Source organism: Metarhizium brunneum, chromosome 3, assembly GCF_013426205.1.
Source record: "Metarhizium brunneum chromosome 3, complete sequence".
Lineage (NCBI taxonomy): Eukaryota > Fungi > Ascomycota > Sordariomycetes > Hypocreales > Clavicipitaceae > Metarhizium > Metarhizium brunneum.
In genome coordinates, this window is record NC_089424.1 from 4,372,564 (window position 1) to 4,388,401 (window position 15,838).

The 15,838-nt window shown below is 53.5% G+C and overlaps 5 protein-coding genes across 5 annotated transcripts; 3 read left to right on the forward strand and 2 right to left on the reverse strand.

Moving 5' to 3' along the window:
- Nucleotides 1-1,065: 1,065 nt before the first annotated feature.
- Nucleotides 1,066-3,405, forward strand: cao1_1 (Copper amine oxidase 1; the record flags this gene model as incomplete). The annotated part of the gene is made up of 7 exons (XM_014684707.1): nt 1,066-1,356; nt 1,415-1,980; nt 2,033-2,342; nt 2,400-2,411; nt 2,460-2,565; nt 2,627-3,001; nt 3,083-3,405. The coding sequence occupies 7 exons, from the start codon at nt 1,066-1,068 to the stop codon at nt 3,403-3,405; spliced, it is 1,983 nt and encodes a 660-aa protein (XP_014540193.1).
- A 772-nt stretch (nt 3,406-4,177) lies between these two features.
- G6M90_00g065810 (uncharacterized protein) lies at nt 4,178-5,147 on the reverse strand (the record flags this gene model as incomplete). Its single annotated transcript, XM_014684706.1, has 3 exons — nt 4,178-4,270; nt 4,335-4,581; nt 4,642-5,147. The coding sequence occupies 3 exons, from the start codon at nt 5,145-5,147 to the stop codon at nt 4,178-4,180; spliced, it is 846 nt and encodes a 281-aa protein (XP_014540192.1).
- Nucleotides 5,148-7,545: 2,398 nt separating this feature from the next.
- G6M90_00g065820 (uncharacterized protein) lies at nt 7,546-8,215 on the reverse strand (the record flags this gene model as incomplete). Its single annotated transcript, XM_014684705.1, has 3 exons — nt 7,546-7,729; nt 7,794-8,017; nt 8,072-8,215. 3 exons carry the CDS (start codon nt 8,213-8,215, stop codon nt 7,546-7,548), a joined length of 552 nt encoding a protein of 183 aa, XP_014540191.1.
- Nucleotides 8,216-9,643: 1,428 nt separating this feature from the next.
- Nucleotides 9,644-10,977, forward strand: cntA (Carnitine monooxygenase oxygenase subunit; the record flags this gene model as incomplete). Its single annotated transcript, XM_014684704.1, has 2 exons — nt 9,644-10,479; nt 10,560-10,977. The coding sequence occupies 2 exons, from the start codon at nt 9,644-9,646 to the stop codon at nt 10,975-10,977; spliced, it is 1,254 nt and encodes a 417-aa protein (XP_014540190.1).
- A 972-nt stretch (nt 10,978-11,949) lies between these two features.
- G6M90_00g065840 (uncharacterized protein) lies at nt 11,950-14,454 on the forward strand (the record flags this gene model as incomplete). The annotated part of the gene is made up of 6 exons (XM_066130811.1): nt 11,950-12,026; nt 12,121-12,232; nt 12,294-12,349; nt 12,408-12,856; nt 12,932-13,845; nt 13,915-14,454. The coding sequence occupies 6 exons, from the start codon at nt 11,950-11,952 to the stop codon at nt 14,452-14,454; spliced, it is 2,148 nt and encodes a 715-aa protein (XP_065986641.1).
- Nucleotides 14,455-15,838: the final 1,384 nt, after the last annotated feature.

Below are 15,838 nucleotides of genomic sequence, written 5' to 3' on the forward strand. Positions count from 1 at the left end.
TCACCTGTGACATTGGGTAATTCCACGCCAGCTGGCGACTGCTTTCACCAGATGCCAACTCGTTTTTCCTTTCCCTTGATGTTGATTTGTTTTTTTCTTTATTCCCCCTTCTTGCCAACTACCACTACTACTACCACTACCACCGTCATCGTCGTTGTCGTCGTCGTCGTCACCATCATTATTATCGCTAATAATAATAATATTATCACTGTTGTTATTATCATTATTAACAGCAGCGGCAACATCATCAGCAGCAGCAACAGCAACAGCATCATCATCAACGGCAACAACAACAGCAGCGTCAGCAGCAGCAGTCATAGTACGTAAATCACGTTTCATTGCTCTATAGCTTACTAATATTGGTAGATACCTTACGACGTGCCGGCCGCTAGGAGAATTGGCTGCCGGCGTGGCCATGCTGACACCAACCAAGCGAGCAATGTCGAGGACACAACCAAGCGGGCACTGCTGGGAACACAACCACGCGGGCACTGCTGGGAACACAACCAAGGCACTGCTGGGAACACCAACCCAGTGCGGAATATCGAGGACAACAGCCCAGTCGGGAACGTCGAGGACAAGGTCAATCCAACTACGTTCGAGCATATACTACTAGCATTAATAAACTCTTATCATCTATGATATCTATCGGCAATTCAAAGCTTGCCGCGTTGGAGAGAGCGGGGCCGTGGCAGAATATATTTGCCAACCAAAAAGTATACAATAATACACTGTAATGTCTGGTGTTATAATACCGGGCGCGATACACTAGTGCTTGAACCGGTCAAATACTTTTAGCCTCGCACTGTCCGTGCTCCCGGGTAAAATTCCCCAAACAAGCAAGGTTATGCTCAGAGGTGGAACTGGCAGGCCACCAACGGAACGGACACCAATAAGAATTCATTGCCATTTGATACGATACCGGAGCGCGTGGGAATCCCCGTTGTTGGCCCACGTTCGACATCTGGTTTAGATATTTAATCGCTGTAGTATTCGCGGGTGATGAGATAGCACTACCATCATCAACCTTTGCTTCTCATCTTTTGTTTCTCGAATCATTGCACCATGGCAACCACACATCACCCCTTGGATCCTCTCTCTGCAGAAGAGATTGAGGCTGCCGTCGCCATTGTAAGGGAAACTCACCAAAACGTCAAGTTCCAGATAGTGTCGTTGCATGAGCCTCGCAAGGCGACCCTGTCAAAGTGGTTGGCCGATCGGTCACACGCAACAAAGCCCCCACGCGTTGCGGATGTATCCGTCATTACTCCAGGGGGGAACGTTGGAGACGGTCTTGTCGACCTTGAAAAGAAACAGATTGTTCAGTGGGAATGGATAAATGGCCAACAACCAATTGTTAGTCACATTCAAATGTCATATGTGTTGGCGAGTAAACTTACACGCTCCGTCTTAGATTACTGTGGAGGAGCTGCAAAGAGTTGAGCAGGTAATTCGCTCCGATCCCAATGTCATCAAGCAATGCGAAATAAGTGGCATTCCGAGGGACGAAATGCACAAGGTCTACTGTGATCCCTGGACCATCGGCTATGACGAACGCTTTGGGAGCAATGTGCGCCTCCAGCAAGCCCTAATGTATTTTCGGCCGCACATCGACGACTGCCAGTACCAGTATCCATTGGACTTTTGCCCAATTTACGACAGTGACAAGGGTGAAATCATTCACATTGACATCCCACAAACGCGGCGCCCGCTGAGAAGGGAGACCACCATAAACTATTATCCAGCAGATATTGAAGCCAAAGGAGGCTACCGCAAAGACCTGAAACCCCTTGAAATCACCCAACCTGAAGGCCCATCATTCAAGTTGAACGGCCGAGAAATGGAATGGCAGAATTGGAAGTTTCACATCGGCTTCAACTATAGAGAGGGCATTGTGCTCAACGACATCCGCTACAATGACGGTGGCACGATTCGGCCAATTTTCTATCGCATGTCGCTGGTCGAGATGGTTGTACCCTAGTAAGCTGGCCGAATGACCATGGATGAATTCGCATCACCTGACAATATGTAGTGGCAATCCAGAACGGCCGCATCAGAGAAAGCATGCCTTTGATTTGGGCGAATATGGTGCTGGATACATGACCAACAGCCTCGAATTGGGTTGTGACTGCAAGGGTTGTATTCGCTATCTAGACGCAGAGTTTCCCACGAGAGAGGGTGCCATCCGGCGTATAAAGAACGCCGTCTGCGTACACGAAATCGATGGGGAGGTGCTATTTAAGCATACCGACTTTAGGGACGAGTCAGGCATAGTCACGAGAGCGCGCAAGCTCGTTATACAGCAAATCTTCACGGCGGCCAATTACGAATATGCCATCCAAGTACGTATCGCGAATGACGGCGCTATAGGAGATGCAAGCTAACATGCCCGTGTACAGTGGATTTTTCATGTATGTTCTGTTGGAGCATTGTTGGCTTATAGACTAATAATCCTCTAGCAAGATGGCACAATTCAGCCAGAAATCAAGTTGACGGGGATTTTGAACACGTATTCCATCAATCCTGGAGAAGATACCAATGGATGGGGCACCGAGGTGTATCCAGGTACGTTGCCAACACCATCCTAGACGAAGGAGTTGAGAACTGACTCTCCCAAAACAAAAAGGTGTCAATGCGCACAATCACCAGCATCTTTTTTGTCTCAGAATCAATTCCAGTGTCGACGGACCGCAAAACACCGTCTATATGACGGATGCTGTTCCCTCCGACGAACCTGTTGGGAGCCCGATGAACCCTTACGGCAACGCATTCTATGCCAAGAGAACCAAGCTTGCCACTACTAGACAAGCGATAACCGACTACAACGGAGCCACTGTGAGGACCTGGGATATTTGCAATACCAATAAGATCCATCCGTTCAGCAAGAAGCCAGCCAGCTACAAGCTTGTGAGTCGTGAGGTCCCTCACCTGCTACCAAAGCCGGGCTCCCTCGTATGGAAGCGAGCCGGGTTTGCGCGACACGCAGTCCACGTAACAAAATGTATGTTCCCATAGTCCCCTCCTTTTCGCTTTTCACAGCTTGCAAGACTTTTTTGCCTGACTCGTTCTACTCGTGCTGCAGATCGGGACGATCAACTCTGGCCCGCTGGTCGACATGTACCTCAAACCTCGGGCGAGACTGATGTCGGCTTGATGGAGTGGATTGGTGACGGGTCAGAAAGCATTGATAACGAGGACATTGTCTTGTGGCACACATTTGGAGTCGTGCACTTTCCATCCCCGGAGGATTTTCCCATTATGCCAGCGGAGCCCATGACGTTGCTGTTGCGGCCGCGCAACTTCTTCAGAAACAACCCAGTGATGGATGTGCCGCCGCAGCGAGCACTTACAGCGAGTCAAGCACTGAGGAAGACGAATAGTGGGATAGGTTCATCTAAGCTCTAGGATGTGTACGACTATCATGCACTATATAAATGAGGACTATTGAAGCGCGATCGATTAGAGCCATTCATGACTCCCGTCACCTGTAATTCAGGATAGGTGTTGGAATGTCTTGTAAGGAATTAAAAGAGTGATTTTACAGCTATAACATTGGGGGATTTGTTTTGGGCTATCACGCGGATGTCACCTGGGGGCTACGATGACGAGCTGTCGAACACGGGGTTCTTCGCTATTTTGTATGAATGCCTTTGGTGCAAAGAGCCTGAGGAAAACCGAGGACCTTTGATACCAACGATTATTGTTGGATGAATTGAGCTATTGAACCAAGCTCTACGCTGAGCCCTTGCCACAATAGGCAAGTGTTGGGTCTTTTTTGTCACGTAGAGTGTGCTGCCCAACCGGCTTTTCAAGACGTATTATTGTTGGCTTTCTTTTTCCCGTAATTCAACAAAGGCTGTACTAGATTCGCTAGCTCCTTAGACTAGCAGGTCTTGTAGACAATTACATATAGTCTATTTTGAATGGTTTATTCACGCGTTATGTACAAGATCACAACCAATTAAATCAATCGTAATACAGGGTACTATGAATAGTAGTATACTAGTTTACTTTACATACAGGATAATATATTTCTTTACATTTTACGTACACCATCAAGTATACATGATACAACACGGCCCCGGCGCAAGAGGCAGTGCCCTACCGCAATACATGTACAGACCCGACTGCCTTGTGTCTATTCTCGCCGTGAGAATGGAAACCCTAGAGACAAAGCTCACCTGGCCACGACACTCTTGGCCTGGCAGGACGGCATCTGATTCGTAGGTTGAAGCCTGCAAAACTGGCCGCTGCCACACTCTCCGGTAGTCTACATCGACAAATCTCGATTAGCTCAAAGTTGTCTACACGGGGACGCTGCAGACAAAACTCACCTCCCATCTGCCGCTGCTGCTGCAGAGAATCTGCGTCGGGACGTTGGTGCCGGGGGCGTTTCCGCACCCATGAATACCCGGGCTGCAGGTCTCAACCAGAAACCCGTCCGCGACTGCTTGCTTGACGCTCGTACTCAGCACGTACTGGGTGCCCTTGCCGGGCTGCCCGAACCAAGGTGCGATGGGCCCTTCCCGCACCACAAGCTCCTTGATTACTTGATAGACGTGGAAGTTGTACGGGGTTCCACTATGCCGGGTTAGAAGACAGACTGGAAGCAACAGAAGCGCCGGGCCGGAGGAGACTTACTCTGAATACTTGGGGTTGTTTGCCAAGTTCATGGGCGGGAGGGATCGCTGCTCGTACGGGGTGCCGTACGGGGCCACGAAGAACCCCCGATCCGCGCCGAAACGGTCAATCAGCGTTCCTGGGGTGAGAGTTGTGTTTGTCATGACGGGGTCTCCGTTTGCGTCGAGCTGGAACCCATCCTTCTGGGGATACCTCAGCCCCCTGTCTGCGCCGTACTCGGACAGAAAGGCGCCGGGGCAGCTCCCGGCAAAGGGGTTGTAGCTGGTGAGCAGAGGGCCCAGGACACTGTTTGTGAGGATCTCCCTGTTCTGAAGGTCGATTGGGCCGAGGCGATTGTCGCCGCAAATGTACTGGTCCGATGCTGCAGGGCTGGGGACGCCGCTGCAGAAGTCCTTTGCGTCGCATTGCACTGCCGTCGCGGCGGCTTCTACTGCATCAGGCACAAATGGCCTTGCAGAGGCCAGCCATAGGAGGGAGAAGGAGATAATTGGGGTGATGGCGTGCATGGCGAATAGTGGTGCGGGCGGCGGCGATACTTGGCAGAGGGCGAATCACCAATTGAACGGGGCAAATCTGGCAACGGTATCGTGTTGTATTGTCGGGATAATGGGCGAGACGACTCTCTCAAGCTGGCTCTACCTAGGTATTTATATAGTTTTGTCGGATTATCTGGCCTTCAAGTCCCGTAGACTAAGCGATGCCTTGGCCCTTGAGACCTGTGCATTGGCAGCCGTACAGGGGATCGCCTCAAGCACGGCTACAAATTATGAATTCCTGCCGTCTTGTTGGTCCTACCACGCCGACTTGATACGAATCCGGCGTGTATTGCCATGATGTTGTGGCTGAGCTGCAGTTTGTCGGATCCTGCATGCCAAGCAATCTTGACTCGCAGCATGTTCTCGCTATTTTATGGGTCAGAGGAACTGCTGTGCTCTCGCCTGGCAAGCACCTCATTGCACAATCTCGGGAGTTGCACCGCAAAAGACTTAGTGAGTGTTACCTGCACGCCGGCACAGCTGGTTTAGATGCCGTGGCCAAGGATGCGGCCATTTCGAGCTCAGCCCGCACATTACTCGCTTTGTTCGGGTCTGCCCACGGAGAGCTGAACAGCGAGCTCGCTCATAATTTGGTACTTGTAGTTATTGGGCTTCTCGTATAGGAGCAGACTTCGAGGTTCCCACAGGCTGCTTCAACAGTTCAGGGGTTTAAACGAACCTCCACTAGCACCTTGCCAGCACCTTGCCAGTTGAGATTGCGGATCCAGACAAATCAACGGGAGCAGCGGTGATTCCAGAGTAGGACTTGAAAATGCGCCGTACTAGTATCTACGAACAGAGCTGGTTTGCCGAGGTCGAATTGGCTCCCGTGGACTGCTCCTCTGGTGTCCTTCTCGGGGCGTCCACCTTTGTGGGTGAGTTGCGGGGGTGGGATTGCATTGCCTCGTCGGCCGGGGTTGACGCTGGTCATAAGTTCAATATAACATTTGAACATAAAAGCGGCCTTTGGCAGGCCTTGTCTCGTAGAAGCTCTGAAGCTCCCTCCTGATTCCATGAAGGCTTGGCACGAGTACCTGGCAGGGTAGCTACAAGTACCTACATGTAGGAGCACTTGGGATTAGACCATTGACTGCTTGACCATTTTGTATTGACTAGTAAAATCACTACGAGTGCTGTCGGTTTTAAAGAGGAGCCGTCGATATACTCCGTCCGGTGCTATATTGTCAATATACGGACGGACCCACCTTTTTAGATGACCGTCCCACGATGTTGTGATAAGCTTTCTAGGGATGGTGAACCGGCAGTCTGTTCTTCCGTGCTGGGGTATTATTGCGAGTAGTTTATTTGTCTCTTGGCGGGCCGAGACTTTTGATCCGCCCGCAAAGCATGAAGCGGGCCAATTCGACATGTGCATCTCCAGATGTCACCGTCAGTTCCTGCGATACGACATACGAGTCCCGCCCAAGTATAGAATCTATCAGCCCACGTTGTCACGGGCGACTCCCGCGGCTGTGGACCTCGCCTGGAATTTTGCGGTTATTGACACATGTTGCCCCGGACCTATCAGACTCAAAGAAATGAGTCGCGGGCATGTGTCGGAAACCGACTTCAAACAATCGGGTGCAATCCTCGGGTATCTTGAAATGTCTACTATGATCAACTGCTCTGGGTACTACAGTCTACTCAAGGCAATGTCGCCAGCGCAATTTCAGCTGATTGTTTTTCTTCCAAACTATCGAAACGCTTGAAACCCGTTCTACTATTTACATGTAGTGTGATGTAATACCCCCCAACGAACTACATTGTTGGCTAGTTCTCCGTCCTGTCTAATAAGCTACCCTGTATCACGTATTTACACCAGCGGCACAACGGCTTGCGAATTCCCACATTTACTATTATACGTAGTGCTTATTGTCAGGATAAATCCTTTTTCACCGCCAATTCCTTTTACCCAAATGAATATATGCGGTACCAAAATTTGGACAAGCAGGCCAGAGTACCCGTTACCCCATATAGCAGCAATGCATCCCCTATTCGGCATGGGGCAGTATGGACACTGTTCCGATGGAACTATGCCACCAAATAAAGAGACTACTTTATGCTAAAATTTGCCATATACGACGCAATTGACCAATTCCAGTGTGTGCTGAAGCTTCCCCACGTAGACGCAGAATACACAATTCACTGCCATGGGCTGATGGTATCAAGACTTGAAAAATTTACATCGTACATATGTACACGTAGGCCCAGAACCCCCTCCAAACACTGTAGCGCGTTCTTAAACATTGTGGTATTATATTAGCGCAACAAGGAGTATTAGATATTAAGGTAGTTTTTCACCCATGCCAACTCTTGTTTCCATCTCGCGGTGTCAATCTCGATTCGGCACTACTACACGTAAAGAACCCTAAACCTGCGTAGCTGGCGCGGTTCCATTCTGAACAGCCGCGGCAGGTGTCGCGCTGGCTGCTGAATTTCTGGTCGCTTCGCTGACCGGTCTTTCCTTGTGGACGACGTTGCTTTCGCGGCGGTCATTGTGAAAAGCTCGCAGTAGAAACGCCTCGATTACGATGTTGCAGAGAAGGAAGAAGCTGTTGGAACACGGTTACCTCTGATGGCGCTGCAAAACGGACAATTGCGGATTCCTTGGCTTACAAGGCAATAAAGTTGAACGCCTCGACGGCTCTCTTCCTCCCACACCGGTTCGTACCCAACGGCTCTTGTCGACAAAGATGGCCGCTCCAATCCACGGCAGAGAAAATAAACGAAGTTAACCAGAGGTAGGAGAAGATGAAGTTGACCGGGAGGAAATAGCCCTCGTAGCTCTTAAGAATGGGGGCAATCATGGCAACCAAATATATCGGGATTGTGATGACAGCCTATGGTACAAGAATCAGTCGAGAGGCGTGGGGTGAGAAAAATTCCATACATACAATCACCTCGGTGTACACTATGTGTGAGCCTCGGAAGCGGAAACCGTTGAGAAACCACGATACTAGTCCCGTGACAATAACGGCCGACGCAAAAACCATGAAGTGGCAGAAGCCTGCAGCTGCCCTCAAGGTGCCATGGGCCATGGTAACAGTCTTTTTGGTGGAATATATATATATGTATATATATAGATATATATGCGGCGGTTGGAGGATGTGGTGGGTGCAGTACACTAGTGAATGGCCGTCCCCCGACTCTTTATACCTCTCATATGAAGAGTAGCCGGGAGAATCCCTCCGTCACGTAACCCATACACGACGAAATAGTCAGCGGGAAAAACGTAGCATTACAGAGTCCAGACCAGTCTTTGCACGCTTTCAAATGGTCGACGGCCAATAGTCGCAAAGAAACAGCGCCGTCATAGGAGAGAGGGTTGGAACTGAGGTAGCAGCATGAATGGTGGCGGTCTTTTGTGATGTAATATCTGGGAGGTTGTAAGCAAAAGAGACTTTGGTGGCAGTCGCCCTTCTTGTCCTCTACTGGGCGAGCGGTTCTGCGGCGCGTTCCATTGCGGCCATCGAGCGCCCCGCCTGACAGCATGGAGCAAGATGCATCAATGCAATCAGATGGCGCGGGAGGGAAAGGACATATCATCCGGCAATCACACAGATACATACAGAGTAGACAGAACTACCTGGGTGCCTCGGTATATGGGTGAAACAGCCATGGTGTAGCAAGAAGCTTCAACTTGGGGCAGAGGGAATAAGCCGGCCTTGGTATAGAGCTCTAGACTTGGAGCAACCTGTGCATTGCCAAGGACGGAGATGAAAGCAATTTTTGTCATACGAGTGCCGGGTAGGCTTTCTTTATTCACTCGGGCTTTGTTTGGGAGAATGAGGTGACAAAAGACATTGGCCCTCGACGGAAAGACATCCACGGAACAGCCGGAAGCCTGGCAGATCAATTCGTACTCGCCCACGTCTTACAGTATACCACCTCAGAGGGCCTCGCTGTCTAGCCAAATTCTTCTGCAATCAGTCTCTGTGTTTCTTTCTTTACCACGTGTCTCCAATGGGGTGACCCCGGCCAGCATTTCCCAATGTCAACCCCGAGCCTGCAATCAACAGGCTGCAATAGTCATGACACATGAATATGCAGCACAACACCATTAGCTCTCGATATGATTGTTTTGCATGTCGAAGCAAAGCGATGTCGCTGGGAATATGTTCTCTCAACCGATCACGTGGACGCCAGATACACCATCGGTATTCGTGGCCGATCACGTGGTCGCACTCGGTGCATCTTGACCGTCGGCATGCTTATCTGTGCCTCGCGGTCCAGAACGACCGATAGGCTAGGATGCAGATGATTTGGAAAAGGGGGGGAAAGAATATGAATTATTATATCAGGACGTCAATGGTGCCCATCTCGTTGGGCTTGAACGACATGTCGATATAAGCCATCTTGGTCGCAGGCTGGTCACATTTGACTACACTTACAAGACTTTTGTTTTTCACTCCCACAACAAACTTGTTGACTTTGTCATAACCTTTTCAAAAACTTTGTCACTTGAAATGGCACCGTCCTTTCTAAAGGGTTACTTTGGCTTTGGGGCAAATCCGGCCGTGGACGAGCTCGAAGAGGGAAAGAATCCTATTCGTGCCTTGCCCGCCAGCTGGTACACCTCGCAAGACCTCTACGAACTGGAAAGGCGAGCCATCTTCTCCAAGAAGTGGCTCCTCACCACGCACAAGTCCAGGCTTGCCGAGCAGGGCGACTGGCTACGATATGACGTGGCCGGCTTCCAGTTCATCATCACCCGGGACCGACAGGACAACATCAACGCCTTCCACAATGTCTGCAGGCACCGGGCATTCCCGATTGTGACCAAGGAGACTGGCCACAACAGCGTGCTGGCATGCAAGTATCACGGGTGGTCGTATGGGCTGAACGGCAAGCTGGCCAAGGCGCCCGGGTACCAGGACATGGAGGACTTTGACAAGTCGAAAAACGGCCTGTTCCCTCTGCATGTCCACGTCGACAAGAACGGGTTTGTCTGGGTCAACATGGATGCGAATGAGGTGCCCGAGGTGGCGTGGGAGCACGACTTTGAAGGGGTCGACGAGCAGCCGCGGTTCAAAAACTACAACTTTGACGACTACGTGTTTGACCACGCGTGGGAGATGGAGGGCGACTACAACTGGAAGATCCTGGCGGACAACTACAATGAGTGCTATCACTGCAAGACGACGCACCCGGACATTCCCACCATTGCAGACCTCAACTCGTACTACGTCGAGACAAAGGGCGGCCACATCCAGCACTTTGGAAACCCGAAACCGGAGCAAATCGCGCGCGGGCTCAACGTTGCCAGCACCTACTTCTTCCCCAACGCGTCCATGAACGTCTCGTAAGTGTTTCTGTGTGACCAGGAAAGAAATGAGGCTGCCTGGGTTGTTTTTTGATCTCACGCTGACGTGCCCGCTGCAGGCCACACTTCTTCTTCATGCAGAGGTTCGTGCCGCTCAGCCCCGGAAAGGCGGTGATGAAGTACGAAGTGTACAGGAACAAGAACTCGGGCGACGAGGACTTCAAGCTCATTGACGACATGTACAAGCGCATCATGTCCGAGGACAAGGTGCTCTGCGCCAATGCCCAGAGGAACATCAACACGGGTGTCTTTATCAACGGCGAGATGCACCCCAAGATGGAAAAGGGCCCGCTGTACTTCCAGAAGCTGGTGCGGCAGTCGCTGACGGAGCACCACCAGCTCGAGGCGGACGCGGGCGAGGAGATATGGCCGGCGCGCCAGACGTTGCCCAAGAGCGCGGTGGCGACGGAGAAGGACATGAACTTCTGCTCGGCGGTGGACTGCTGCAAGAACAACCGGGTTGCTGTAGAGGTGTAGAGGGAGACTCTTTTTTTTTGGCGCGTTACATTGAGACTTGTGCTTTTGTTGTTGCTACATCCATAGTAGAGCTAATGAGGAAATGACTGTATCTTGCGGCCTTTGATCCGCTCTTGCACCCTGCAGCCAGGCCAATTTTGGTGAAACCATGTAATTGTCTCTTGAGAATTCAAAGTATACAATTTGCCATGTTGGCAGAGTCGAGTCGCACATGGGTTCAATGTTCGGGTTGGGCCAAATTGCCACCGCATCTGTATCCGGATTCCGGACCGCCGACGCCTTGTTTGCGCGCCGGCATTGAATTTGACACAACCAGCTCTCGAGTCAAGCTGACCCCTCCACGCTCTAGAGCCTAGTCCATGCGTCACCATGACCCGGACTGTTACCTAATAAAATGCCAGACATATGTCGACACATGGTGGGTGTTGCCAGCCCGGGCTCTTGGCTCCTCGGCCGCCAAAACCTCTTGGGTCAACTCGGCCTCGACAGCCATTGACACAACTAGTATGGAGGCATCAACAGGAACGAAACTGACGAGCAGAGCACACCCCCCCACCCTTCCGTGGTTCGCATCTGCACGGATTGCGGTGCCGTGTCATGTCTCTGGGCTCCCGACCAGACAACACAAGACCAGACGGGACACATCAACCATCAGGCCCCAGGCCAGCCCTCCCCGGAGCAAGCGGCACAGGCAAAGTAGTTTCGTGCAGGAGACAAGTGGCGTCTGGCCTCCTGTATCGGCCCAAACGCTCTGGGCTGCTATCATGATCCCCCGCACTCTTGACCTGACTGAGACACGCCAGCTCCGTCCACAATCACAGTGCGGTCCACCCATAAAAGACCGTGGCGATAAGCCACCCTCCGTATCTGGGGTCAAAGTTATTGGCACCAAGACTTGTGCCGGCCTGCTCTCGGCCTGCTTGCTGCTGTATCTGTCAACTCACTTTGCCGGTGTCGTGGTTGGCGAGCATCATGACACCGCCCGACGAGACGTTTGGAACCGCAGCGCGTGGGAGACGACGATCGCATCATGCCTGCCTCACCTGCCGGTCTGTCGCGCCCGTGTTGATGCCTCCACGGACCATGGCCCTCCATGTCCCGCTGAACATTGAACCCGTCCCGCTGACCTTTTCGACGACGCAGGAGAAAAAAGGTTCGCTGTCCCGCCGAGAAGCCCGCCTGCTCCAGCTGCGTCCGCCTCAAGCAGACGTGCTCCTATCCGCCCGCAGCCAAGGCGGCTCGAAGTGGCCGATCGGTATGTCCTGCCCTCCTCGCAACGGCCGCTGCGCACCTCTGACGAGACCACAAACCGGCAGGAGGAGAGATTGGCGCACCTTGAAGAGAAATTGGATCTCCTCTTAACTGGGAGGTTGTACAGACAACGTCCACATCACCCCCAGCGTTCAGACCTTCTGACCAGGTTCCCAAAGGCCCAGCCAGTCTTCGAGCCAAGAGCAACCGCCCGACGATGTCTCCAGCTTCTCTGAAAAGTCCCTCTCGGCGACGCCCCCGGCGCGAGAGAACCAACACGCCTATGCCTTTGGCGGCCTCGCCTTGTCGACGCCCTTCGAAGCGGAACTCTCCAAGCTGCGACCGAGCCCGTCCGACATTGCCCTCGGCATCCGCCTCTACTTTGAGTTTTGCCATCGGCAGCCCATTTGGTGCTTCGAGCGAGATGAGGTTAGCGACATCGGCTCCCTTACTGACGAGCTTGCTTGCAGCATCCTGGCTGTCACGTCGCGCTTCTCGCGGAGACGAGACGAGCTGCAGGTCTACGGCGACAACGCCAGAAGCATGATCATGGCCCGCGTGGCCAACGGCTCCGTCGGTCTTGCCACCATAGAGAGCCTGTGCATCCTGTGTTATTCGTCATTTATAGGTAATAATCAGCACCACCCCCCACCCCCCTTTCCAACTGCGAGCTCTCGCGTGTGGCTAATCGCAAGTCGTGCAGACGGAAACGTGCATCTCGGCCAGTTTCACCTCGGACTGGCCCTGCAACTGTGCCGGTCGGCCATGCTGGACCTGGACGCGGGATACGCCATGGACGACCTCACGTCGGAGCGCAAGAAGAGAGTCTTTTGGAGTCTGCAGGTCCTGGACCAGTACCACGGCCGCCAGACGGGAATCCTCAGCGCGCCGACAGAGATATGGCGGCAGTCGCACGGCTCGGGCGGCGTCGAGCATCGCCATCACATGGAGCTGGACGCCAAAGTGCCGCCCCTGCCGCTCGACGATCTCGGCCACACGGTCCCGAGCGAGCCTGGCATCTGGAATACAAGCGTCCATCTCGGCTGGGTCTGGAGCCGCGTGCGGAAATACGTGTCGGACTGCGCGCACGGCATCTTCCGCGAGCCCTGGCGGCGCGACTCCATGTATGCCACGGTCCTGTCCGACTTCATGGAGGCCGAGAACAGGATCCCCATGTGCCACAGGTACGACTCTGTCAAGTTTTACGAGCGCAAGATGGAGGACATCAAGATGAACCGCGACTACTGGGCGACGTGGCTCAAGGAGCAGTTTACGTACCACGCCATCCCGACCGTCCTCAACCACCCGTTCCTCTACATCGTGGGCGCGCAGCACAACGCGAACCTGGCGATTCCCAACACCTTTTGGCGGCGGTCGTCGGAGCTGGCGCTCATACACTCGACGTGGATCGTGCGCATGATTGACATGGTGCTGGACAAGCAGGTGCCCCTGACGGATCCCTTCTTCGGCCACATTGCCGCCATCGCCGCCACCGTGCATCTGTACTATTGCTGCGCGGCGGCGGCCAAGCTGAAGCACAAGTCCAACGCCGACTTTGCCAAGTGCAGGCGCTTCCTCAAGGGCTTCATCCCCTTTTCGCCGGCGTGCCGGGCCCTGGTGCGTATTCCCCCCGCGTCGCTGACAGCAACTTACACGGCATCCCACGGCTAACATGTGTTTCGACAGGACCAAAACCTGGACAAGATGACCCGGATCGCCGCCGGCTCCGAGACAAACGACGTCGAGGACTGGATGCCGTCCCGCATCTACCTCAGCGTGCCGCTCATGTGGAACATTCTGCAGTTCAACTGCACGGCCGACTCGAGGGAGTTTCCGCACACGGGCCTGCTGGACGCGTCGCTGGCCCTCACCGTCGCCCGCGAAGACGACGACGAGGCCACGACGCTCGACATCATCGTGGCCACGTCGCCCGAGATCACCGTCAACACGGCCGACGGCGGCCAGGACGCGCCCACTCTGCCGTTCAAGGGCACCGTCAACTCGTCGCCCAGCTCGTCGGCCGAGACGGCCTTTAACGAGATTTCGGCCGAGCAGGCGGATAGTCTCACTTTCAACACGACGCCGTGGCTGTATGCCGACCCGTCGCAGTTTGACTCCATGACGGACCTTGTCTATCACGACGCGCGGCCGAGCATGGGCGGCAGCAGGGGCAGGGCGTGGTGGGAGGGGGGGGATATGGACGACAGTATCTTCAGTCACATTTAGCGTTGATGTATTTCACAGCGTGCGAAGGGCTGTACTTTTTTTCATTTTCATTTTTTTTTTTAATTTTTTTTTTTCACCTGGATGGAAGGGTTCTTGGTGTACAGAGTCTCTTATACCTCATGGCGTTTGGAAGCAAAATGAACAAGGTGCTTTCATGCTACACCCGTGTATAAAACTGTGTGTGTGTGATGATGATGATGTCTGACTAGTAATATCTGCTTTTTTCTACATTCCCCGTCTTGTCGGAGTTTTGTCCGCCCACGTCGACCTGGCCCGCGGATGCTTCAGCGTGAAGCCTCGCGAGCTTCTATGATATTGACCAGACATGATCAACCCCAGCCACAGTTGCGGGGATGGCACAGTGCCAGGCTGCCCGCGCGGCGGCCCCTTCGGCCAATGAATGCCGGGCGATTGCAGCTTCGACTAGCGTCGATCTTGGTCCCTTTATCGGCACCCGCTGGCTCTGGGGAAGACGGGGGCGCGGTGGCCAGGATGCTTCAGATTGCGGAGGAGTCAGGAGCCGGGACCAGACAGACCCTGGCCGCGTCCCACGAGACGGCGAACTACAGTTTGTCAGGTCCAGCTCGCGGTGCGCCGGCGTCGGAGCCTGCATGATGCCAGGCGTCAATGGGGACATCGGTGGGCTCCCAGAAACGGCAACCATCCGACATGCTCTGCAGCCGGCGTCGACCGGGCCACCTACCTGGCCTTGTGCCACCAGCGTCGACCATTTAGTACATGTAACTATTGACCGTCCATCGCATGTCGCCTCAGTGGTTACTTGTTCCTGCGCGTGGTGCTGGACCTGCCGCGAGCCTCTCTCCGTCCCCCACCTGGGCACGGGGTATCAGGCTGGACATGGCACTGGGAGCATGTTTATACCAGACCAGACATTTCGTCCCCGTGGCCACATGCACCAGTTGACCTTCCTGCCCAACTTGCCAACCTGCCAACCTGCCTGCCTACATATGCACAGAATGTACATACATGTACACACTTGACGCGTCAAGCAACGCAGCACGGGCTTCATCCATTCGATGCCTCGTCTCGGGGTGCAGTGAGCGCATGCATGTACCTGCGCGACAAGACGAGTCAAGTCTGCTGCCATTGTCCCCGACTCCCCGTGGCTCTCCCATCACAATTCACTCTGGGTAAGGGTTGGCGCCCGTCGCACGAAGCCACATGACCACGTCCAATTCAGCCCATTTGAAGCCAGCCCAGTTCTAGAACTTGATGGGCCACCCTCAAGCATCAACGCCTCACCTGCGGTCAGACCCGAATAACTTGCTGCTGCTGCTGCTGCTGCTCGAACCGCGTGCGCGGCTGAAGAACACGAGTCCACGATAACACGGGGGAAGCCGCGCTGTCCTGTATCTTTTCGCTA